The sequence below is a fragment of the Scyliorhinus canicula genome, chromosome 13 (genome assembly GCF_902713615.1).
Source record: "Scyliorhinus canicula chromosome 13, sScyCan1.1, whole genome shotgun sequence".
NCBI lineage: Eukaryota > Metazoa > Chordata > Chondrichthyes > Carcharhiniformes > Scyliorhinidae > Scyliorhinus > Scyliorhinus canicula.
The window spans coordinates 132,363,179-132,388,929 of NC_052158.1; the positions used below are offsets into that span (position 1 = coordinate 132,363,179).

At 45.5% G+C, this 25,751-nt stretch overlaps 1 protein-coding gene across 1 annotated transcript; it reads left to right on the plus strand.

Moving 5' to 3' along the window:
- The first annotated feature begins 800 nt into the window (after positions 1 to 800).
- On the plus strand, positions 801 to 25,751 carry LOC119976209 (apolipoprotein D-like). The gene is made up of 6 exons (XM_038816523.1): positions 801 to 895; positions 2,230 to 2,369; positions 8,106 to 8,236; positions 9,197 to 9,279; positions 21,712 to 21,744; positions 24,683 to 25,751. The coding sequence occupies exons 2-6, from the start codon at positions 2,250 to 2,252 to the stop codon at positions 24,913 to 24,915; spliced, it is 600 nt and encodes a 199-aa protein (XP_038672451.1). The 5' UTR covers positions 801 to 895; positions 2,230 to 2,249; the 3' UTR covers positions 24,916 to 25,751.

Here is a 25,751-nt window from a genome sequence, read left to right on the forward strand (position 1 = left end):
AAATAAAACATCCGAGTGCTATGAATGTCTGAAATCAGCTCTCCGTGTTTACTTCTGAACTGAAGGACATATTAACATGAAAAAGTTGAACTTGGAGAAGGAATCTTTAAATTACTAGCTAAATAGATTCTACTGATTCTGATTTTGGGAATGGCTTTTGCATGGGCTTTTGGAATAAGCTTCACAAAATGAGAAGCATTGCGATATGGGTTTAAACTCCCTTTCCAGACAGGAGAACATAATCTCGGCTGTTTCCTGAATGTAATGGTGAGCAAGTACTGCATTGTCGGGGGGGGGGGGGGGGGGGGGATGCTGACTGTGAAGTGTCACAGGAGACAGTTGATTCAGGTACCAAATGGCTCAATTCAAAAAGGTGTAGGCTGTTGTTCTGGTGACTTGATCAACATCGTTCTCTGAACCATTACCATCGAAAAACAGGTTAATTGGATACGCGTGTCACTGCTGTTAATGTAATTCCATGGTGCCGAGAAAGCACATGACAGGAGTTGCTATATTCCATTGTACATGAATATAAACTAAGCTGTAATGTGGATGTACACTCAAACATTATTTTGCAGAATTTTGTGTAATGGTTTTAAAAATTGATACAGGGATGAAGCGAAGGGACATTCTGGTAAGTGGTTTTGGTGAGAGCCAGCACTAATTGCCTGATTCACTACCCTGCACAGACGTGTACATTACTGACTGGCATCTCCCCTGCGGCTGCGGGCTAGGGTTGTTCTAACACTCCCACCCCTTGTTAGGTAACTGATCTCGTGGTTCTTTGGGTAGCGCTGACTCGGATATAAGGAGTGGTTGCTGGGCTCTGCTGCAGACACTGATACACATCACCTTGGACTCAGGGGTCAGCTGAGAAACCACATCACCATTCAGGGTAAGCTATTGGGAATTGTTACAATACAGGGAAGGGAGACATTTAAACCGAGAAGGGTTATTATAAAAAACTTGGGGAGGGGGGGTAAAAGCGGGATTTCGGGACACATCTCTTCTCTTAATGAAGTGTGATCTTTATGTCCAGTACTCTGCCCATTTGGAATATGATTAGTGTGTTACTGGAAGCGTTTGTTGGGGAATTTAGAGAAAACCTGTTAGATCAGATCACAACCTCTTGGACGTGAGGAGCGCTGCTTCACGCAGAGATTGGCCATTTATAAATGTGCATTTGGATCTTTAGCCCCTGCCATTTTCCTGTTACCCCACTGTAACGAAGGGAGAGATTGATAACCCCACTGAAGGAGTCGGGCTGGTTTATTGCATCGTGGGAGTAGATTTGGACAGACGAGACTGTTCTGCTGGTGGGTTTGGGGTCAACCGAGTGGGTGGGAGTGGTGTCAAGTTTGGTGCTGGTTGTTGGAGCCTCATTCATCCAGCCAAGTTCGGGGGGGGGGGGGGGGGGGCGCGGCACTGGGATAACGATGAGCAAAACATCTCTTCGCTGCTGCTGCTGATTTAAGGCTAAGAGACTGGTTAATCTTAGAAATGCTCACTCACTTGGAATAATGGCGGGGGGATGCTTTTCCAGGTTTATTTATTGTCTGCATCCCCCCCCCCCTCACTACTTCAACTTGTTGAATTCAAGGGTCTTGTTGATGCTTCCGGCACACCAAACATTTTGCAACTGTACACCTGGAAACGCCTGCACCTGCTCTGAGAGAGAGAGAGCGGAGCAGCGGGACTTTCCGAATGCAGACACATCCCAAACCATCAGACTGCTTCCTAGTCCGAGGTCGACGGGCCGAACGGTCGCCTTGTGCGCTGTAGGTGGTCCTCTCAACCAGGGCCTTCGATGCCCCTGGCAGTCCATGGGCTGCCTGCAATGGTGAAAATCCGAGGCAGGCTGGAGTGTTGTATCAACCCCTTCCATCCCCAACAACAGTTTAATTTAATTGTGGAAGCTTATTTTAAAGAGCTGTCAATTTGTTGAATTACCTGCTATAGAAATGACCAGCATAGACTGAGAGGCAGTTTGAACAAAGACAGAATAACTGCAGAATACATCTGGGGGGTGGGGGGGGGGGGGGGGGTAATTTAAAATCGTTGCTGATGGTGAACCACCCTTTTAAAAAAAGGCTTCTAATGTTCTCTCCAAAAAGGGTTGAGAGTTTGCAGATAAAACTATTTTGTCCACAAAGGGACCTACCTCGCCCAGCTCCCTCTGTGATTGAATCCAGTGTAACCTGGTTCAGATATCTCTCCTTTGTGTTTCAGATTCCTCTGGAGCAGGTACCATGTGGGTGTTAGTGTCCACACTGTTGGTCGCTTTTATCTGTTCAACCAAAAGAGCCCAGGCTGTCGAATTTGGTCGTTGTCAACATGTAGAGCTGCAGAAAAATTTTACTATTGATAAGGTTGGTTGTATTAATGGTCATTCTTTATCTGCATGACTGTTCAATTGCCTTTTGTAAAGACGAATTGCCGTCAACCGCCAAAAAAAATGTGAATAAGCAGCATAATCCCAAATGTCAGCCTACATCTTCAAACATCCAAATTCAGAGAAGGAGGCCCCTCCATGGCAAATCTGATTGTAGCCTCAACTACACAGTCTGCCTACCCCGATAACATTTAACTCCTTGTTAATCATGAATCCATCTACTTTAGCCTTAAAAATATACATTGGCCCTGCCTCCACCACTCCCTGGGGAAGAGTTTCAAAGGTTCATTGCCCTCTGAGAGAAAAATAATTATTCTCATCTCCATCTTAAATGGGAGACCCCTTATTTTTATTCTCTGTCCCCCCAATCCTAGACTGTACCACAAGGGGAAGCATCCTTTCAGCATTCCCCCTGTTAAGTCCCCTCAACATAATAATAATCTTTATTATTGTCACAGGCAGGCTTACATTAACACTGTAATGAAGTTACTGTGAAAATCTCCTAGTTGCCATGCCAATGCGTCTGTTCGGGTACACAGAGGGAGAATTCAGAATGTCCAATTCACCTGAGAAGCACGTCTTTCGTGACTTGTGGGAGGAAACTGGAGCACCCGGAGGAAACCCACACAGATACGGGGGAACGTGCAGACTCCGCACAGACGGTGACCCAAGCGGGAATCGAACCTGGGAACCTGGCACTGTGAAGCAACAGTGCTAACCACCTCTCAATCTTCTAATTTCCAATGGATACAGGATGAGCCTGTCCAACTTTCCTCATAAGCCCCCCCCCTCCCCCATATCAGCCGAAGGAATCTTCTCTAAGCTGCTTCCAATGCACTTACATCCTTTCTTAAATAAGGAATGCTATGCAATACTCTCGGTGTAGTCTCATCCATGCCCTGTACAACTGTAGCAAAACATTCCTACTTTTATATTCCATTCCCTTTGCATTAAACGATAACATTCCATTTGCCTTCCTAATCACTAGCTCCTCACTAACCTTTTGTGTTTCATGTTTTTGAAATGCCCCACAAAATGTGATGTCTGATTCAAATGGGGAGAGTTAGTGAATTTGAGTTGATGATTGACTTGCCCATCGATGAAACTGATATGAGATGCTCACCTTTCCCAGCTTGATGCTGGGGTTTTTTTCACAGTAACTTCATTGCAGTGTTAATGTAAGCCGACCTATGACAAAAGATTATTATTATTATTATTATTATTATTAAGTCTATAGAGGAGAGATTTGTTCTTCAAACATCTTCATTCTGCCTTGAAATTCTGGTCTGGACTTTGCTACGGCTTGGCACCACAGCGCTCTTATCTTGCTCAGCTATTTATTTCTATCTTTGAACATGTCTGAGCTAAGTCAGAAACCAACTTGAATTCAGGACTGCCAGAGTTGGCAATTTCTTTGAAGTTACTCCCTGTATCCTGGCATAACTTTGCTGGAAGTTGGGTAAGTCCAAAGATGTGCAGACTAGGCGGATTGGCCATGCTAAATTGCTCCTTCGGGTCCAGAAATATGCAGGTTAGGTGGGGTTACAGGAATAGGGCAGGGGAGTAGACCGAGGGAGGGTGCTCTTTCAGAGGGTCGGTGCAGACTCGATGGGCCAAATGGCCTCCTTCTGCACTGTAGGAATTCTATGGTTGTATGAGCACTCTTCAGCCCTTGGTTAGCTCAGTAATAATAATAATAATCCTTATTTGTGTCACAGGTAGGCTTACATTAACACTGCAATGAAGTTACTGTGAAAATCCCGCTGGTTTAGCTCAGTGGGCTTGGCTGCTGGTTTGTAATACAGAACAAGGCCAGCAGCACGAGTTCAATTCCTGTACCAGCTTACCTGAACAGGTTCCGGAATGTGGCGACTTGGGGCTTTTCACAGTAACTTCATACTCGAGACAATAAAAGATTATTATTAGTAGACTTACATTAACACTGCAATGAAGTTACTGTGAAAAGCCCCTAGTCGCCATACTTCGGCGCCTGATCAGGTACAGAGAGGGAGAATTCAGAATGTCCAATTCACCGAACAAGCACGTCTTTCGGGACTTGTGGGAGGAAACCGGAGAACCCGGAGGAAACCCACACAGTGAAACAACAGTGCTAACCACTGTGCCACCATGCCACCCATTATTGGCTGGATGTCTGGTGTGTGATATAGAGCAAGGCCAATAGTGTGGGTTCAATTCCCATATTGGCTGAGGTCATCCATGAAGGCCTTGCCTCTTGCCTGAGGAGTTGTGATTCTTAGATTAAATCACAATCTGTCATCTCCTCTCAAAGGGGAGAGCAACCTCTGGATTGGTAACTTCCAATACTTGATTCCCTTAATTTTTATGTTTTCCATATTATCTAAATCATATTCCTGGGTATTAAAGAATATAGCTGTGTGTTAATGAACATAGCTATTGCCACAGTATCTGTTCTCTAATTCTGTTGATCTCTGCCCTCTTCCTCAATTAGGTTAGTTCTTTTAAATGGACCATCTGGCCTTCCTCTACCAATTTGACAAAGGATGACCACCCAAAATATAACCTGCCCATTCTCTTTCACATATTGATGCTGTGAATTTCCAGCATTTCTCTTTTATTTTGCTCTGATCAATAATTGACGGGAAAGGGGTTGGAGGCATGTATGAAAGTCATTTTCTTCCCGAACCCTTCATTTCAATGGAAAAAATTCCCATTCTCCAGGGCCAAACCCCACACTGTTTTCTCACATGGAAGGGAGATAGGTGATTCGCTCTCATCTTTCTGCTTCTAACACTGCTACCATTTATCAGGAGGAATTGCAAGGGTGCAAATGCAGATGGTTATCTTCTGAGAGAGCAGAGGCCCTCCTGATTAATCTAAATTTGGTCAATGGTATGTGGAGAATCATAGTTGCAAAACAATGCTGTATACCACCATTGTACTGTACAACTTCATAAAATCTTGTGAAGATATTTTGAGAGATCATGGGCGAGATTCTTCGTTGTCCGACACTGATATCGGGAAATGCGATTGGGCGGAAAATCAGTTCTGACGGCGATATCGCAGAGGGCGCCGATTTCATGCTAAATCGCAATTCTCCGCCACGTAGACAGCAGTGTCAGGAATGCACATACAGTAAACGCTGTTTGCATATCATTAGCGGGCCTGACCCAATGTTCTCCGGGGCCTCCGCTGCTCTCCGTTACCGATGGGCCGAATTCCCAAAGTTCACGTGTGCTTTTATTCTTTAAAAAATATATTTAGAGTATTCAATTTGTTTTTTTTCCAATTAAGGGGTAAGTTAACGTGACCAGTCCATCTACCTTGCACATCTTTGGGTTGTTATGGGCGAAACCCACACAAACACAATGACCCAGAGCCGAGATTGAACCTAGGACCTCGGCGCCGTGAGGCAGTAGTGCTAACCACTGCACCACCGTGCTGCCCACCACTTGTGCTTTTAAAAATCACAAAGCCGGCGTCGCAGCTGGTGAGGAGGAGAGAGAGGAGGTAGGACATGGAGAGACGTGACCGTGGAGTGCCGGGCTGGCTGCGCTGGAGGAGGGCCCTGCCAGTGACTGCGCCATCTCACTCTGGGATGCGGCCACCTTCCTCTGTGTCTTTGCCATGTCAGCCAGTGCCTGGGCAATGCTGCCGCCGTGCTCGGTCATAGCCCGCTGTGCCTGGGTCACGTTCAGAAGTGCTGCAGCAATTTCCAGTGGCTCTGGCACATGATTGCCTATGAGTCGGCACCCCTGCCCTGGGCCTTGGCCAGCACCTGTACACAATTCCTCAGGTCTTGGACATAGTGATCCATAGGCAAAGCCCTCGCCCCCCCCCCCCCCCCCCCCAATGCCTGCACTGCGGATGCCACCCGTGCGGTGTTGGCCCATGGTCGGCACCACCACCTGCTGCTGCACGCGGTTGGATTCCTCCAACTGCACATGCAGGTACTGGATGCTCGCCGACAACCCCTCATGTAGTCCCTGGCTCTGTGACTGCATCTCCACGATCGATGGGACTGCCTATTCCAGAAGCCTGAAACCCACCTGGAGGTGGGGGATGGCAGATTGACCCATCCCATCATCAGCAGGTCCTTCAAGAAACAAGACACAACATGTGATTAGGCTGCAGGCCGGGGGGCAATGGGGGTGGTGGGGATGTGTGGAGCAGGGTGAGGGTGGGTTGAGGGTGAGGATGGTCTGGGGGTGAGGGGAGTTGGTGGTGAGAGTGGTGATGAGGGTGGTTGTGGGGATGGAGTGAGGGTAGTGTAGGGCTGGGTGTGGTTGGCAGAATGGTTGTGGGGTGAGGGTGGGGTGAGGGTGTTGTGGGGGTGAGGATGGGGGCAATGGTGAGGGTAGAGGTCTACAAAATTATGAGAGGTGTGGATAGCAACAAGCTTTTTCCAAGAGTGGAGGTGTCAGTTACAAGGGGTCACGATTTCAAAGTGAGAGGGGGAAAGTTTAAGGGAGATGTGCGTGGAAAGTTTTTTACGCAGAGGGTGGTGGGTGCCTGAAACGCTTTACCAGCGGAGGTGGTAGAGGCGGGCACGATAGCATCATTTAAGAGGCATCTAGATGGGTATATGAACGGGCGGGAACAGAGGGAAGTAGATCCTTGGAAAATAGGAGACAGGTTTCGATAAAGGATCTGGATCGGCGCAGGCTGGGAGGGCCGAAGGGCCTGTTCCTGTGCTGTAATTTTCTTTGTTCTTTGTAGTAGTGAGGATGGTGGCGAGGGTGGTTAAGAGGGGGCGTGGAAGTGAGGGTGGTGGGGATGGTATTGGGGTGGGTTTGACTCACATGTCAGTTGCGAATCGCAACTCAGTGGAGTCTCTCTTCCTCGCCGACCTCCACCCTGGTGACTGCCCTTTCTTCAGGACCGCCGACCATGTCCAGGGCCGGCTGCTTTGCTCCGGTGAGGGGCCTTAGGTCAGGGGGTCTCTCTTCTGCCCTCTCCTGCTGCCACGGTTATGGGCGGCCTTTTCCTGGGACGATGGGGGGTGGAAACAGAAGACGACAGTCCGACGTATGCAGCCCAGGGGGTGGATAGCTGGTGGCCTCAGTGGCCAAGGTGCCCGGCCATGGCGGCCGTAATGGGTGCCGGCATATGGTGCAGGGCGGGGGTTTGGCAGCCCTCTCGGTAGTTGGGGAGGGGGATGGTTTACGGGTTTGTGGGTTGGGATTTGGTGCCAGGGGCACAGGGCTGACCCACCCTGAGGAGGTCATGCAGTTTTGTCCTGCACTGCTGGTCGGTCCAGATGGTGCAGCTGGTGGCCCTAATGGCCTGTGCCACCTGCACTTTGGGTTCCGGGTACAGAGTCACCCGCCTCTCCTCCACAGCATCCAAGAGTGTCTTCAGCTCGGTGTCTGTGAGTCCTGGAGCCGCCCTCCTCATTGCCATCTTGTTGTCTGGGATGGTGTGTGTGTGTGTGTGTGGGGAGTGAATTGTTTATATGCAGCTTGTCAGCCTCCTAAGTGTCAATGGTGAATGTGGCGAATCTGGCACTGTTTCTCACTGGAATCGATTGTGTTCCACGTGGCGCCGGTGCTAGCCCTTTAACAGCTGCTGAATGGGTCCAGGTGCGGCACTGCTTTTGCTGTCGCGGAAATCCTCAGCGTCAACACTTAGTCTCAGGAATGTAGAATCCAGCAGCATCTTTTTAACTCCTTAACCTAGCGCTTGATCCTGAATGACTATTGCATTCGCTAATATATTTGCTTTGATTTTGCAGTATACCGGAACGTGGTATGAAATTGAACGACTTTACAATGTCAGTGGGGAGCGCAAATGCATTTCAGAAACAATAACACGGACTGCTAACGGTTTTAATGACAGACTGGAGTTCCTGACTCGGATGATCAAGTAAATATGCTACCCTTTAAGCTTTAATTAAACATGTTCCTTGTAACCAATGATGATGACTATTTGCCTTTTCTTTGGTGAAAATGTATTGATTTGGTCAAATTCCTTATCACCTTCAACAGATTGACAATTCTCACTTCTCACGGTCCCACCTCACTATCAATGATTCTTTTTTCAATTTATATGTAGTATTTGTTAAATACCTTACTGTATCTTTTCTGACCATCGTTATCTCACTCAACCTTTCCTGTGGTCTCCTTTAGAATTTCCACTGTTGCGATCACTGTTGTTCCTCTTGCTTTCTGATCTCTATTTTTGACCTATGTTTCTTGTGATTTTTAAAAACATATCCCACTGTTGCTCAAGGCTTTAACAATCTGGCCTAATTTAATATGGGTGTTCTGGTATTTGGGCTTGTGTTTCCCCTTTCAAGTTGGATCTTAAAACTAATTAATTTGTGGTATCTACTCAAAGGTTTTTCGAGACATTTGGGTAATTCACCTGACCTGTTTCATTGCTCATTAATGGATCCAGCAATGTCTCCACCCTTATAGGCTGACTTACATACTGTTTGAAGAAAAAGACCTATATATTTTAAGAATTCTGTGCCATTTTCCGCAATTACTCTATCTGTCCTAATCGATAAGTGGATATTTAAAATATCCCAGACAATTATTCCTACTTTGTCCGCAGATTTCCACCCCACAGACCCCTTTTTATCTTTACCGTCAAACCTTATTGACACAGTAAAAGTACCCCTTCTTTGTCAATATCAATATTTTTAGAGTACATGGTGGCTGATATGAAAAGGTAGACAGGAGATCCTCCGCTTTGGAAATCTGCTCTGAAGAGGAGAATACAACACCCCCTCCAACCCCTTTACCTCAGATGCATTCATGCAGAATTGAAAGTACAGGGCTTACTGTTTTCACATGCAGAGCTTCCTTGTTTTTTTTCCAGAGAAGATGGTGAAATTGTCGCATTAGAAGGAGAATTGTTATTACCTTCAAAGGGAGATAAAGCTAAACTTCAGTACAAAATCCGTAAGTATTATTTTTATTTACTCTTTTGTGGGATGTAGGCATCTCTGGCTAGCCCACCTTTTTTTGCCATAACCTAATTTCCCTTGAGAAGGTGGTGGTGAGCTGCCTTCTTGAACCACTGTAGTCCATGTAGTGTAAGCACACTCACAGATTTGTTAGGGAGGGAGTTCCAGGATTTTGGCCCAACAACAGTGAAAAAATGGTGATTTAGTTTCAAGTCAGGATGGTGAGTAACTTGGAGGGGAACTTCAAGTGATGGTATTCCCATCTTTTGCCTTTGTCCTTCTAGGAAGCAGAGGTCATGGGTTTGGAAGGTGCTTCTGAAGGAGGCTTGCTGAGATACTGCAGTACATCTTGTAAATGTTACACACTGCTGCTACTGTGCGTCGGTGAGGGAGTGAGTGAATGTTTAAGGTGGTGGACAGGGTGCCAATCAAATGGGCTACTTTTTCCTGGTGTTGATTCTTCATTGTTGAGCTGCAGTCATCCAGGCAAGTGGAGAGTATCCCATCACATTCCTAATGTATGCCTTGTAGATGGCTTTGGTGAGTGGGGAAGTAAATTACTCTGCACAGTATTCCTAGCCTCTGATCTACTCTTGTAGCCACAGTGTTTATATAACTTGTCCAGTTCAGACTCTGGTTAGTGGTAACCCCCAGGATGCCGATAGTCAGGTTTCTGTGATGGTGATGCCATTGATTGTCAAGGGGAGAGGGTTAGATTCTCTCTTTTTGGAGATAGTCATTTTCCGACTCATGTGTGATGCAAATGCATCTTGCCACTTATCAGCACAAGCCTAAATTGGTGTCCTGATCTTGTTGAATATGGACACAGGCAGCTTCAGTACCTGAGAAGTTGAGAATGGCGCTGAATGTCACCATCAGTGAACATTCCCATTTCAGACTTGTGATAGAAGGAAGGTCATTAATGCAACAGCTGAAGATGGCTGAGCCTGGGACACTACCCTGATGAACTTCTACAGCGATGCCCTTGGACTAAGATGATTGAATTCCGACAACCACAAGCATCTTTCTTTGTGCTAAGGATGACACTAACCAGTTGAATTTTTTCCCTGCAATAAGTAACTCACCTCCTGACTACCCAGTGCTTACCCACCACTTTGAAGGCACAAGTCAGGGTGATGAAATGCTCTCCACTTGCCTGGATGACTATAGCAACAACGCTCCAACTGATTCCAACCAGTGGAGAGCATCATCCCCTGATGCCCATTGACTTCAATTTTGCTAGATTTCCTTGATGCCAACACCTGGTCAAATGTTGCCTTGATGTCAAGGTACCTCTCACCTTACCTCTGCACATTTATGTCCATGTTTGAGGTTAGGAGCTGAGTGACCCTGGCGGAACCCCAAACTGAGACATTGAGCAGTTTATTTCTGAGTAAGTGCTGCTAGATAACACTGTTGATGACACCTTCCATCACGTGGCTGATAACTCAGAGCAGCCTGATGGGGCGGCAATTAGCCGGGTTGGATTTGTTCTGCTTTTTGTAGAAAGGACATAACGAGGAAATTTTTCACATCGTCAGGTAAATGCCTGTGGAACAGCTTGGCGAAGGGTGCGGCTAGTTTTGGAGCACAAGTCTTCACTATAATTGTTGGCATATTGTCAAGACCCATAGCTTTTGCTGTATCCAGTGCCTTCACTGTTCCTCGATTATCCTGTGGAGTGAATCAAATTGGCTGAAAACTAACATCTGTGATGGTGGGGACCTCCAGAGGAGGCCAAGGTGAATCACCCACTCTATCCTTCTAGTTGAAGATGGTTGCAAATATTTTAGCCTTGCCTTTTGAACTGATGTGCCGGGCTCCTCCATCATTGAGGATGAGGATATTTGTGGTTCGCCCTCCTCCAAATAATTATTTAATTGTCCATCACCATTCATGACTGGCTGTGGCAGGGCTGCAGAGCTTTGATCTGATGTGTTAGTTGCAGGGTCACCTAGCTCTGTCTGTTGCATGCTGCTTCTATTATTTGGTATGGACGTAGTCCTGTGTTGTAGCTTCACCAAATTGATCTCTAATTTTTAGGTACGCAGTGACATACCCTCCTGTCGTCTTCATTGAACCAGGGTTGAATGCCTGGCTCGGTGGTAATGTTGAAGTGAGGGGTATGTTGGGCCATGAGGATACAGATTGTGGTTGAATACAATTTTACTGCTGCTGATGACCCACAGTACTTCATTGATACCCAGTTTTGATTTGCTAGATTGATTCAAAATATATCCCATTTACCTCTATGATAGTGCCATATCACAAAAAGGAGGTATCCTCAATGTGAAGGTGGGGTTTCAGCCCCACATGGACTGCATGCCGGACACTCCTTCCAATACTGCCATGGATAGATGCATCTGTGACAGGTGGATTGGCAAGGGTAAGTTCAAGCACATGTTTTGCCTTTGTCGATTCCCTCACCAACCACTGCAGGACCAGTCTGGGAGCTATATCTTTTAAGATTCAGCCAGATCACTCAGCAGTGATGCTTCTGAGCCAGTCTTGGCCATGGACATTGGAGTCCCCCACCTAGGGTACGTTCTGTGCCCTTGCTACCATCAGTGGTGTTCATTATGAAGGAATATTGATTCATCCGTGAAGGAGGAGGAGTGGGAGGCAGGGTAGATGGTAACCAGCAGTATGTTTCCAGCAGTACATTGCTGCACTTTGCAAACATTGTTTTGAAATCTCTCGACTCGCTTTCTTACTCTTTCTTACTGAGATTCCCTCTGTGAACAAATGACAAAATCAACTGTAGAAACAATTCTTTATTCATACTGAGGATTTTGTTCCATGGAGGTAACACATTTGTACAGGAGGAGACTTTAATTTAGAGAACCTGGAAAAAATATCACAATGTTGTTCCTACAGGCCAACTTCCACATTTAACCTAAACATGTTAGGAAAGCCTAGTGTGCAATGCCCCATGTTGCCTGTTAACAATTTGCAAATTGCTCAAGTGATATTTCAAATGGCTTTTGAGTTCAACAGGGCATACTTGAATTTACAGTCAAAGCAAGGCGAGAACATGATAGTAATTGAAGGGGTTTAATTAAACTTCTGGAAGCAATGTGAGAAATACACAGTAGTTATGACTGCTTTCTCACTGCCAATGGGAAAGTGTCTTTCTCAGTACTGTTGCTGAGAAGTTGCTTTCTACACTTTGGAAGTTCTCTGAATTACGTCAGGATGGGCTGTCCTACATTGATCTCAGTCCAAGGTCAATATGAGCAACAGCAGCTCCTGCTCTTGAGAGACATGTAGCTGGACAGAAGAGAGAGGTGGAGTAGAGGGCAGCAGCAGGGAGCATGCGGCTCACTGCAAGAACCACCCAGGTTGACATGTCAGTTGATGGGAAGCATCTGCAGCATCCTGGAGAACATAAGAACATAAGAACATAAGAACTAGGAGCAGGAGTAGGCCATCTGGCCCCTCGAGCCTGCTCCGCCATTCAATGAGATCATAGCTGATCTTTTGTGGACTCAGCTCCACTTTCCGGCCCGAACATCATAACCCTTAATGCATTTATTCTTCAAAAAACTATCTATCTTTACCTTAAAAACATTTAATGAGGGAGCCTCAACTGCTTCACTGGGCAATGAATTCCATAGATTCATAACCCTTTGGGTGAAGAAGTTCCTCCTAAACTCAGTCCTAAATCTACTTCCCCTTATTTTGAGGCTATGTCCCCTAGTTCTGCTTTCACCCGCCAGTGGAAACAACCTGCCCGCATCTATCCTATCTATTCCCTTCATAATTTTAAATGTTTCTATATGATCCCCCCCTTATCCTTCTAAATTCCAACGAGTACAGTCCCAGACTACTCAACCTCTCCTCAAAATCCAACCCCTTCAGCTCTGGGATTAACCTAGTGAATCTCCTCTGCACACGCTCCAGTGCCAGTACATCCTTTCTCAAGTAAGGAGACCAAAACTGAACACAATACTCCAGGTGTGGCCTCACTAACACCTTATACAATTGCAACATAACCTCCCTAGTCTTAAACTCCATCCCTCTAGCAATGAAGGACAAAATTCCATTTGCCTTCTTAATCACCTGTTGTGCCTGTAAACCAACTTTCTGTGACTCATGCACTAGCACACCCAGGTCTCTCTGCACAGCGGCATGCTTTAATATTTTATCGTTTAAATAATAATCCCGTTTGCTGTTATTCCTACCAAAATGGATAGCCTCACATTTGTCAACATTGTATTCCATCTGCCAGACCCTAGCCCATTCACTTAACCTATCCAAATCCCTCTGCAGACTTCCAGTATCCTTTGCACTTTTTGCTTTACCACTCATCTTAGTGTCGTCTGCAAACTTGGACACATAGCACCCAGTCCCCAACTCCAAATCATCTATGTAAATTGTGAACAATTGTGGGCCCAACACGGATCCATGAGGGACACCACTAGCTACTGATTGCCAACCAGAGAAACACCCATTAATCCCCACTCTTTGCTTTCTATTAATTAACCAATCCTCTATCCATGCTACTACTTTACCCTTAATGCCATGCATCTTTATCTTAAGAAGACTTGCAGCCTGCTGGATGTGGTGACCCTCAATTACTAGTAGCTGGCAAAATCACCACTACCTCCAACATTTTTGCTTCTGGATCCTTCAAGTCTCTGCTGGCGATATATCCTGAATCTTCTACTTGATATCCTACAGATGCACAAAATTGGATTTTGATGGATTGTTTGCCAAGAATGGCAATTATGTCAAGTTTTCCGGCAGTGATGGCAGCCAGATAGAGTGGGCACTCAGATTTGCATTTCTGAATGGCTACTGATAGGGAGGGTGTTATTCACTACACACATACATGGCAATTGCATGGCACAAAGGCTGTACTGGCATCATGGTTGTGTTGTGTTGGAATCTTCCATGATATGGGACCAAATTGTGTTTGGTGTGAATGAAAAGAGAGAACGGTTGCTGAGGGAATCGGAGCTGTCTTTGGAACAAACAGTTAAAATTTGTCAGGCTCACGACCCAGCAGCACAGCATTCTAAAATGTTTCTCAGTAACGTTGCCGCCTTCTTGGAGGAAAGCACTCCGGTTACCGCCCTTTTTCCAAAAAGGCAGGAAACTTCCAAAAAAAGGCAGGAAGGTTCCTGCAGCTCCTCACACACCAACAAATAGATTAAACATCAGGACAAAGTATTTCTGTGTAAAAATGTGGTCAAGGCACAAATTAAAGCAGTGCCCAGCATTAGGCAAGTTTTGTTCCAGATGCAAAGGGAAAAAGAAAAATCACTTCGCTCAGAATTGCTACTCAACCCCAAATCTGTCAGCCTAGTGGAAGACACAATCTCCAGTGATGAAACATCATTGTTTGTTGAAGTAACAACGGAGAAGAATAATTTTTTTTCAAACATCAAAAAAATCCTCCAGCACTTAGAAAAATGCAAACTGATGCTCCATTTAAAATAAATGCGGTTGATGAGGACAAATGGCTGCTACCACTTGAAGTGAACGGTATAGTAATCTAACTGAAGTTAGACATTGATGCCAAAAGTCAATTTAATCAGCACGGCTGATTTTAAAAAATTAAAAATTCAGCCGATTAGAAGAAGAAATCACAAAATATCTCTGAGAGATTATAATGGTTCAAGCATTAAATATTATGGCGCTTGTGACCTGAGTGTGGTGGTGAAGAACAGAGTTTATTCCGTCCCCTTCTGTATTTTATCGGAGGGCGTGGATTCATTATGAGGTGATCAGGCCTGTGAAGAATTAGGTTTAGTGCAGTTGGTATGTAACATTCGCAGAAGATTGGATCAACGATTCTGAGAACCTCATCAGCAAATTCAGTGATGTGCTCACTGATTTTAGAGCACTACCACTCGCCAACGAGATTCAATTTGAAGAAGATACATTATCTAAAGCACAGATACAAACTATTAGTAGTGAAATTGTTGAAGATGTAGATCTGCATGCCAATCTCATTTCGACCCTATCACCCGTGCCAGATACAAAACCATGAGTTATCAAGAAGATAGAAGAACCTACCAATGGGGCAAATTCCATGGTATGTGTGAAACAAAAACATGGTGATGCTCATATAGGTATGGACCCCAAAGACCAACGAAAAAAGTGTACATATTGTAAAACAATCATTAGAGAAAGCAATGGACAGCCAATCTGACCCATATTTTGTGAAATCATGTTACAAAGTGTTACCATTGTCACATGGTAAATCACCAGCAGAGTTACTCATGAATAGAAGGTTGCGTACCACACTTCCATACCTGGAAAAGAAGGAGGAGAATGCAGTGGTACGGCAGGAAATGCAACGCATTAAAGCAAAATAAAAGCAGTTCTGTGATAGAGCGTTGGGAACTTTACCACTTCTGAGTATTGATGACATTGTGAGAATAGAAGATTCAGGCAATTGGTCGAGAAAAGCCATTGTACTTGAAGAAGTAGCACCTCGATCCTACTATGTACAGACAGAGGAGGTGTTGGTTTGAAGAAGAAATCATTGCACGCTCTTGAAAACCAGAGAAGACTTTTGCAACAACGTGATGGATGATGAATCTGCGTCAGAATCAACGTCAGCTGCAGTGTCAGATAGTTCAGCAATTCCTCAGCATGAGAATGTCATGGAGAACATTGAATCTACAAGTTCTGAGCAGCAAGGTCAAACTTTGAGATGATCAACCAGAGTTAGAAGAAAACCTGATCGACTCAATGCGTAGATTTGGACTATTTTTACATACTATGCCTGCTGTTCTAAAAATTAATACTGTTAGACTCACAGGCTAATGATATCACATGTAAATATATTTGATGATAATGTATTAATTTATTCCTTCAAAGGAACGGGAATGAAGTGATATCATGGCTGTGTTGTAATTCACCCACTGACCACTAGGAGTCTCATTAGTACATAAGTGAATGTTCAAGTCAGGTGACCTCAGACTGACGAGGGAGCTGGGCGAGATACAATGTTTTGTGCATGTTCATACCGTTATTCATCTGTTGTTCTGTATATATTTGGCCCAGGTTAATTTTAACAAATTGCTTATAGCTTTAGCTCCAAGTGTTCTTGTAATATAAATCAGGCCATCCAACAAGAACATTACAGAGACCATCTTCTGTTTGTGTCCTTGAAGGTCACTGCTGCACTCTCAAGGGACTTGTTTCAGTGATCCACAGTGTTTCCTACGCGACATCTCTCATGCCTGTATGGAGAAAGTGACAGATGCTCTCTACAGTAAGGCTCATAATTATATCAATTTCACAATGGATGGAGCCAGCTAGATTTCTGGGATTTGAAATGATTTCAGGATTCGCCAGACTTCAGGTTGCAATCAATTGTACACATGTCACTTTAAGAGCTCCTTGGTAGCTACCCCTGATCTTCATTAACAGGAAACGGTTCCACTCCCTCAGCTGGTGTGTGATTATCAGAAGCACATCATGCACATTTGTGCATGGTACTGTGTGAGTCCCTATGACTCCTATATCCTGAGTTACTCTCAAGTGCTTCAGATATTCGAAAGGCCTCAGTTTGGAACTATCTGCTGGGTGATGAGTGGTACCGCTGAAGAAATGATTCATGATAACCATGCATTATTCTCAACGTTCCTTGGAGGGGAAATACAACATTATGCACTGTGTAACAAGATTCATCATTGAACAAGCCATTGATACCTTGAAGATGCACTCTAATGTTCAAATGTTCAGTTGGACCTCTGTAATACTCTCCACAGAAGGTGCCCTACGTCATTGTGGGCTGTTGCGTCCTGCACAACCTGGCACTTCAAAATGGGGATCGCTTGCCCAAGTGAAACATGGAGAAGACTGGGAACGCCTCAGACAATGAAGACTTGGAAGTACAGGAACCTGAAGAGAGTAACGGGAGTGAGCTTCCATGTGAGGATGCCCTCGAAGTGGCACAACACCGAGTGTGTGCCCATGACAGGCTGATGACCATAGGGTTCCAACGTGTCTAATGTCCAGGCAAGGGAACCAAAGTGCATTTCTCCTGTGCTTTATCACCATATTGGTGCTCGGAAAGAACATAGAACATAGAACATAGAACAGTACAGCACAGAACAGGCCCTTCGGCCCTCGATGTTGTGCCGAGCAATGATCACCCTACTTAACCCACGTAACCGGTATACCCGTAACCCAACAATCCCCCCATTAACCTTACACTACGGGCAATTTAGCATGGCCAATCCACCTAACCCGCACATCTTTGGACTGTGGGAGGAAACCGGAGCACCCGGAGGAAACCCACGCGCACACGGGGAGGACGTGCAGACTCCGCACAGACAGTGACCCAGCCGGGAATCGAACCTGGGACCCTGGAGCTGTGAAGCATTGATGCTAACCACCATGCTACCATGAGGCCCCAAAAGACCTTTACAATAAGTGGCTTCGCAAGTAGGGGCGGCAATCAGCTATGGAACTGTTACTCTCATGGATCACAAGGCCATCATCTTTGGCAAGGTCAGCAGCCAAAGTTGTATATGGTTCCTGAGGAAGTGACAGGCAGTACGCCAACGCAAATGCTGCATCAGCTGCACATGATGCAGTCATGGTGACCTTAATTAAACACTTTGTGGGCCACATTGACACACTCATGGTTGTAGAAACCATAATGGCAGCAGGCCTGTACTTTTGACAATCTATTAAGACAGCTCAGTGATTTTTAAAGAACATAAATATTAATCCTCCAAGATAGCAAGCCAACATAATCCTCTCGAGTGCTGTAAAGCCTATAGGCAAACTCAAGGTGCAGTCACTTTCAGGAAAGAGCTCTCACATTTCCCTGATATTGCACAAGGGTCGAGTAACTTACAGGAGTCGGCTGAACATTACCTGATCTTGAGGCTCACAAAGGGGGCAACCATGGACTGGGAACTTAGATCACCCTTGCAATAAAAGGGCATATTCACAATGCATTCAAATGATGAACCCTTGTCATGAACAGGCACGTATTTACAAAAGTGCATAATATATACAGTGAATGAACACTGTACAGTGGGGTGGCACAGTGGTTAGGTCTGCTGCCTCACAGCGCCAGTGACCTGAGTTTGACTCATCTTGGGTGACTGTGTGGAGTTTGCACTTTCTCCCCGTGTTTATGTGGGTTTCCACCGGGAGCTCCAGTATCCTGCTACAGTTCAAAGATGTGCAGGTTAGGTTGGATTAGCCATTCTAAATTGCCCCTTAGTATCCAAAAGTTTGGTGGGGTTACAGGGACAGGGTGAAGGAGTGGGTCTGGGTAGCGTGCTCTTTAAGAGGGTTGGTGCAGACTCGATGGGCCAAATGGCCTCCTTCTGCACTGTATTCTAACCATGTCCTCAGAGTGATCCCAGAATTTCTTACATTTTCTAACCCTGCTTCTGAAAAGAAATGAAATGAAAATCATTTATTGTCACGAGTGGGCTTCAATGAAGTTACTGTGAAAAGCCCCTAGTCACCACATTCTGGCACCTGTTCAGGGAGGCTGGTACGGGAATTGAACCGTGCTGCTGGCCTGCCTTGGTCTTCTTTAAAAGCCAGTGATTTAGCCCAGTGTGGCACCCCAGACCCTATGTTTTTATGTTTAGTTCTATGTTTAGGTGCATCCCCAACATCTGCAACAGAGGTGGAGGCAGCCTGCCGACTGCGATGCCCTGTTGTCTGTGATGACCTTGACAGGCATCCTCTGAAGGGTTGAATCTTGGAGGGTCCCGGCCTGCTTTATGTGCGCTGTTGTGAGGCAAGTGCATTCTCCTTGGTCTGTGGAGCTGATGATGGGGGCAAAGATTCGGATAGGCTTGTGGAGTCACCTGGGTGAATCACTCTGGGATGTCTTGCTGATACTCCTCCTGAGGGTTCTTTGATGGCCCCTACCTGACTCCTTGAGACGGGGCTCCTGGTCGGAGGTCGAGGTGCTCCACCCCCTCTTGCCTTGCCACTGATGGATCCCACCTATGACTAGAGCAATGGAGTGCAGGCTTGACCACATATCCAGTAGTACCTGCAGGACTCGGATATCCAAGTTGGTTGCTCTCTGGCCATGGAGACCTCAAGGTGCTCACACATCAGAACTGTGACATCCTACAGAACGAGGGTGGACCCAGGGTCCCGGGTTCAGTTCCAGCCTATGATGATTGTCTATGTGAAGTTTGCACTTTCTCCCCGTGTGTGCGTGGGTTTCCTTTGGGTGCTCCGGCTTCCTCCCACAGTCCAAAGATGTGCAGGTTAGGTGGATTAGCCATGATAAATTGCTTCTTAGTGTCCAAAAGGGCATTGGGATAGGGTGGAATCATGGGCTTAAGTCTGGTGTTATTTCCAAGGGCCGGTGCAGACTCGATGGGCCGAATGGTCACCTTCTATGATTCTATGACCCCTTCATCCTTCGTTCTAGTCTGCTGACTGTCTCTCACAACTCCGCCTGATGTTCTGCCGCCTATCGTTGCATCTCCTGTTCACCAGCAGCTCTGCGAATGACAGGGGCCTGGGTTGTCACTGCCTGCAACTGTTGTGGAGTTGTGTCTGTGAGGTGTCCTCCAGTTTGTGATGCCAAGCTTGATCTAAATTTATAACCCCCTGGGGTGTCTATCTATGCAGGAGGAGGGTGCAGGTGAATACAATGTTGGATCTTCATTTGAAGCATTCTCCTCTGTGGTGGCCTGGGTACAGGAGCTTATGGTAGCTCTGGGGGTCTCTCTGGGCCTAGTGGCACTTGTAAGAAAGAAGATCAGTTTAGTGCATGAGCAGGTTGAGTACAACATTGCATGTCACTGTGAATGTCAGGATGTGATCAACTCATGGAGGGTTCATCCGTACTGGCTTGCTGGGAGAGGTTATCTCACCTTCACCACAGGAGCAATCCCTGTCCTCCCCTGCCAACTTGGTGGCATCCTCCTCAGATTTTCTCAGCTCCTGTATGATGGCTGTCCCTCCGCTGGCCTGGGATCTCTGCCTCCTGCTGTGGGCAATCTTGGCCTCCATGATGGCAAATGGGTAGAATGTGATGAGAAGAGGTTGAGGAGAGATTGGGAAGCATGTACAACTGCTGTGTATACTGAGCCCTCCCCAGTAAGGGCTGAGGATAGAGTTTCTGCAGGATGATAGATAAGATGCTGGTAACGTTAAAGTGTTTGTGAGACATTCAGTGCTGATAATACCCTCCTTTAAGAATGTGTGAGATCCTTGAGCATTTTTTCCCTTTGAGTGCTTGATGCCTTTCTGAGAGTGGGAGTTTGGAGTGAACTGAAGGTTGACTTACCCTGCCAGTGCGGATGAGTATATGACTGCTATGACAGTAACATTATATTCTGCAGTCTCCTTCCATTCCTATGTACGGTAAGCATGTAAGAAACATAACTTTTCACTGTATACTAATACATGTGACAATAATAAATCAAATCAAAAATGATAATAAATCATTCACCCTCTTCCTGCCCTGGGTGGCATATCCTTGGCACTTGCCTGGGCAGTACTCCTTTATGGCCACCTCCCAGGCTGGCGATGTGAGATTGGTGGTTCTCCTGGAAATATCCCTCGGGTAAAGAGGGGCTGAAGCATTAGTGCCCATCCTGCCATGTGAGTCCAAGAGTTTCCAAATGTAAAATTGGGCGCGACATCCCATTCTGCAGCCCAGCAGGAAATGTACCACTTATCCCACAATCCACCACATTTAGCCTCTGGAGCAGAGAATTCCGCCCAATAACTCGGGACAGAATTAATCATCACTTGGGCAAATGTGGATTAATGAGGGCAAGCCAGCGTGGATTTGTTAAGAGTGGGGGAAACACAAATTTATGGTCAAGAAATGCACGAGGGTGTGAGGAAGAAACATTTTCATACAGCGAATTGTGATGACCTTGAATTGACTGGCCATACTTCCAATCAATGATTTCAAAAGAAAATCAGATGGGCATTGTACGAAATAAATTAGTAACGCAACGAGGATTGAATGGGGGAGTAGGATTGACAGAATTACTCTGTGTATGTTTGGCACCGACTCGAGGTGCTGTAAGTGACTCTTTGATCTTTTCTTCATTTGAAGTGCCTCGGGATATCATACTGTTTTAATGTGAGGCCTAAGTACAAATTGTTGTACTTCAAGTTGTTGTATTTTGTTTCCACGACGATCAAAATGACCTCCCTGCTCAGTCCTTTTTGCAGCTTTGGTTGATACATCATTGGCTAAATAGGTTTTTCTACTTTGGATATCCAATCGTGATCACCTGAGCATTTAGTCATCGACGTTCCCTCGAAGATGAGAACCCTGAAATTCTTAACGTTGGCAATGTGTTCCATAATCCACCCTCAGAAAGGGAAAAGGAATACTAGAATATTTAATTCATGAAAAATACTGCTGTTAATGTCAATTTTTAAAACTTTGAGCTCAACAGAAAGTGTGATTGTTGTATGTAACCTAAATTTTGTTTTAACCCAATAGAAATGCCAGGGATGGCAATGGAAGGGGGTCTAGGTATGTATTAAAAGTATTATTCCTGATTAATAAACTTAATACGCATTAAGAAACAAAATTATATGCTGTCTTGAAATGTGATAATGTGGTTCAGTGTATTAACATTCCTTCCAATAAGTTTTGTTTTCTTATTATCTTGGCAGTGATTACATATTATTTGTTAATCTTTGACCGGGGTTTTCACATTGGGTATGAATGACGATGGGAACACAAATCTCGTGGGAGGCCCAAATTGTGTTATATGTCGTAGGGAACTCCTATCGCGATTGTCCCTGCCCTCTGCTAGTGATGTAATGGGAATCCCATTAGAATAAATTAAAGTCTCATTATGAGGCCTCTATGCCTGACAATGCCACCCTCACTCCCATTACTTTATCAACTTATGTTGGCAAGGTAAATTATGACTGGTCTCCCATGGCTCGCACCTGCTGGTTAGACCTGCAGGAGGCGCTCAGGTGAGTGTATCACTCAGGGGGAGAGGATCATGCCCGGGAAGTACCCTGGCAATGCCTGGCCAGTGTTGAGGGCCGGGATTCTCCGCTCTGGAGCCCAAGCGCTCTGGCCAGTGGAGAATTGCTGCTGGTCTCCGCTGGTGCTGGGAGCGGGGCCCAGTAGGTGCGCCTCTCCTCTTTACCCTGCTAATTTATGCATTGGCTCACTGGATTTCGTCAGAATCCCTGTATTGGGCCGCCATTTAGATCATGCGGTCCGATCCCGACGTCGGCAGCAGACCCCCTCCACCCACTATGCAAATCATCCCCCCCGACAAGTAGGGGCATCCTCCTCCCCCCCCCCCAATGAGAATAACGGGACACTCCCCACAGTGTACACACATGAGGGTGAGCCGACCCTCCCCCACTGACCTCTCCAGCCCCCCAATTGAGACCACCCCCATCAGAGACCCCACATCAGATCCCCCATCAGAGACACGAACAGAGATACCCAATAGAGATCCCCATCAGAGACCCCATCAGTCACCCCTGCCTGAAAGCTAAAAAGAAGTCCAGGCAGTAGAGTGAAAAATCACTGCATTTTCACTTAACCTTCCCAAACACCTGCTGCAGCCAAAAGTGTTTAAAACAGCAGCTGTTACAAATGTCAGAGGCTTCCTACAAAGCTAAATACACTTCAAAGGGCATCAAATCCCTTGATAGCCTTTGAAATGCAATTCTTCCATTCAATTTTACACAGCAATGCATTGCATTAGCCAGTGATTAACAGTATTATTACTGCAGAGACAGTTGCTTGGTGGATGGTTTAACTATCTTTCCCTTCATGCTTGAGAGCATTGCAAGTGCCCTGCTTTGATGCTAACCACAATATTTATAAATACTCTTGCTATGATTGACAGACCCTCATTACATCATAAGGAGCTGAAAGCACTTAGCTCCTTGGAGGTGGTGAATCGGGCTTCCAGCCTATTAATCAAATGGAACTGGGTGCAACTCACTGATTTGCATCTTCTTGCTGGCGTGAGGTGGGTAGCATGCTGAAGCTGCCATTGGGGGATCAGGGAATGGCAACAGCGTCAAACCGGTTTCCCCTCGCCACTCCATTCTCTGCCCGATCGGGAATGCTGATCCGAGTGGCATTGAATGGAAAACACTGGCCGAGATCGCCTGTCAGAGTGTTCAGCATGAGTTGAAAGTTTTGTAAGATCAATGGTGTTTTACCAGCTAATGTTAGCAGGGGCAATGACTTACTCACAGTGGGACAATCCTAGGATGTTGCCAAAAGAACCAGGAGTCTGACAGTACTGAAATCGGTCCATAATCATCTCCTGAAATGGTCCATAATCAGCTAATGGAGATGTATTTCACATCTCACTGTTGTCAATTATGTGTCTTAGTTCCTCTAAAGTTTCCCCCACAGCTACTGCATTTAATTCAATTAACTAGTTAACCAATAAAACCTGCTCATTTTATCCCAAATTATCTGGGCCAGCAGCCATTCATTTCTAAAGTAGACTTTATATGTTACTGCCAGGCCCAGTGAAAGCATATCCTATTCATAACATCAAACATGAACTGTGTTCTTCAAGGAAAATCTGGAACTGTCTTTTATATTTTAAAATGGACTCTCACAAGATGGCAGCCAAGAATCAGGTGACCTCTGACATTTCAACACAGATGAGCTCTCAAGTTGCCTGAAAGTCCTGAATTAAATCATAGTAGGTGGAGCCTGCCCCTTTGAATGGACATGCCAAGACAGCACCCCTCGGTGGAATTCTCTGTCTTTGTGGTTTACAGCAGATACAGAATCAATGGATTTCTCGACTCTATGGTCAGATTGTATGCACAGACGGAAAGGCTCTCTATCTGAAAACGGTGGTGGAGGTCTTGATCTGGAGGCCCTGTACTTGGACTCCACCATTTTTGCAGTTGGGGGGGGGGGATTTGGGCTGCTTCTAATGCATACATCCGTGACTCACAGATACAATTGCACATTTTAAGGTGAAGCTGCCTCTGTCAGGTCTACATGTGCCGGTTAGGTGGATTGACCATACTAAAATTTCCCCTTAATGCCAAAAGCTTCTTCCCCATTGTTACCAGGCTCCTGAATGACCCTCTTATGGACTGAACGGATCTCTCCACGGCATCTTCTCTACTGAGTAGCACTACATTCCGTATGCTGCACCCGATGTCTGTGTCCATGTATTTACATTGTGTATCTAGCAATTGTCCTATGTTTCTCATCTATGGAATGATCTGTCTGGACTGTATGCTGAACAGTACTTTTCACTGTGCCTCGGTACACGTGACAAATAAATCCAAATCCAACGGTTAGGTAGGGTTCTGGGGATAGTACAGGGGAGTGGGCCTACGTCGGGCACTCTTTCAGAGGGTCAGTGCAGTCTCAATGGGCTGGATGGCCTCCTTCTGCACTGTAGAGATTCTGTGATTCTATGATTAATGTTCTGTCTCTTTTGATTTTACAGAACAGCCGCGTACTTTGCATTACTGGGTACTAGAAACCGACTATACAAGTTACTCGCTGGTATTTTCCTGCGTATCCTTCCTTGGTCTAGCACACACCCCTTATGCCTGGCTTTTGTCTAGAGATCGGCAGCTATCAGAAAATACCACTAACCATCTGTATAATCTCCTGACGACATATAAAATGCACCTCAAAGATCTGGTTAAAATTGATCAAAATGATTGCAAGGTGTAAAGAGAGGATCAGAACACGCACAGAATCAAACATGTTAATCTGCATCAAAAATGCACTTACTTTTAGCTTGCTCCGTTGTAATTTATACTGGGGTTAGAATAACTAGAATTGCACCATAATCAGCTGCTGCGATGGACGATGAATTGAGCGACCTTCACCAATAGTGCAGGAGCTTTAATAAAAACATCTCCAATTGTCACTCACTACCACCACTCAGATTCAAACCAATAATTAAATCTTGACTGCTTCATCACGAGGCAACCACATCCACGATTTAAAATAGAAACAATTGGAACTATGCGACTAACATTTGATCTAAGCAGAGAAACTGGCTTGTTAGTGCTGATGAACATGAAATAAGTCACTCCAGGGTGCACAGGTTTGGACTCATGGGCTAGAGTTTTCTGATTGTGGTAATTCCAGCCATATTTCTCCACTCATTCATTTTGACAGATAGGAAATCCGTGCATAGGTAGGTGATAAAGTAGCAAATACGGGAGCTTGCTTATTGACTTTAATATCAGTCTTGATTATGGTCTTATGGGGATCAGGGGTTATGGGAGAAGGCAGGAGAATGGGGATGAGAAAAATATCAGCCATGATTAAATGGCGGAGCAGACTCGATGGGCCAAGTGGCCTAATTCTGCTCCTATGTCTTATGGTCTTATAGTCTCCTCACAATTGCTGTTTGGTTATTCTACAATACTATTTGTTCTACCATACTAATAGTTAGGAATTATGTTAGTTAGGGGTGGTGCTGCCATTTGGCTTTGTGAGTCACAACAATATAAGAAATCTATCATACCAAGTGCTGTTTTTGACAATAAAATGTAAAA

Bases quoted from the DNA above. Each gene is read 5' to 3' on its own strand.
- LOC119976209 (XM_038816523.1), top strand. From the start codon at position 2,250: ATGTGGGTGTTAGTGTCCACACTGTTGGTCGCTTTTATCTGTTCAACC. The intron at 8,237-9,196 runs GTAAATATGCTA...TTTTTTTTCCAG, and splicing joins TTCCTGACTCGGATGATCAA to AGAAGATGGTGAAATTGTCG. The intron at 21,745-24,682 runs GTATGTATTAAA...TTGATTTTACAG, and splicing joins GGCAATGGAAGGGGGTCTAG to AACAGCCGCGTACTTTGCAT.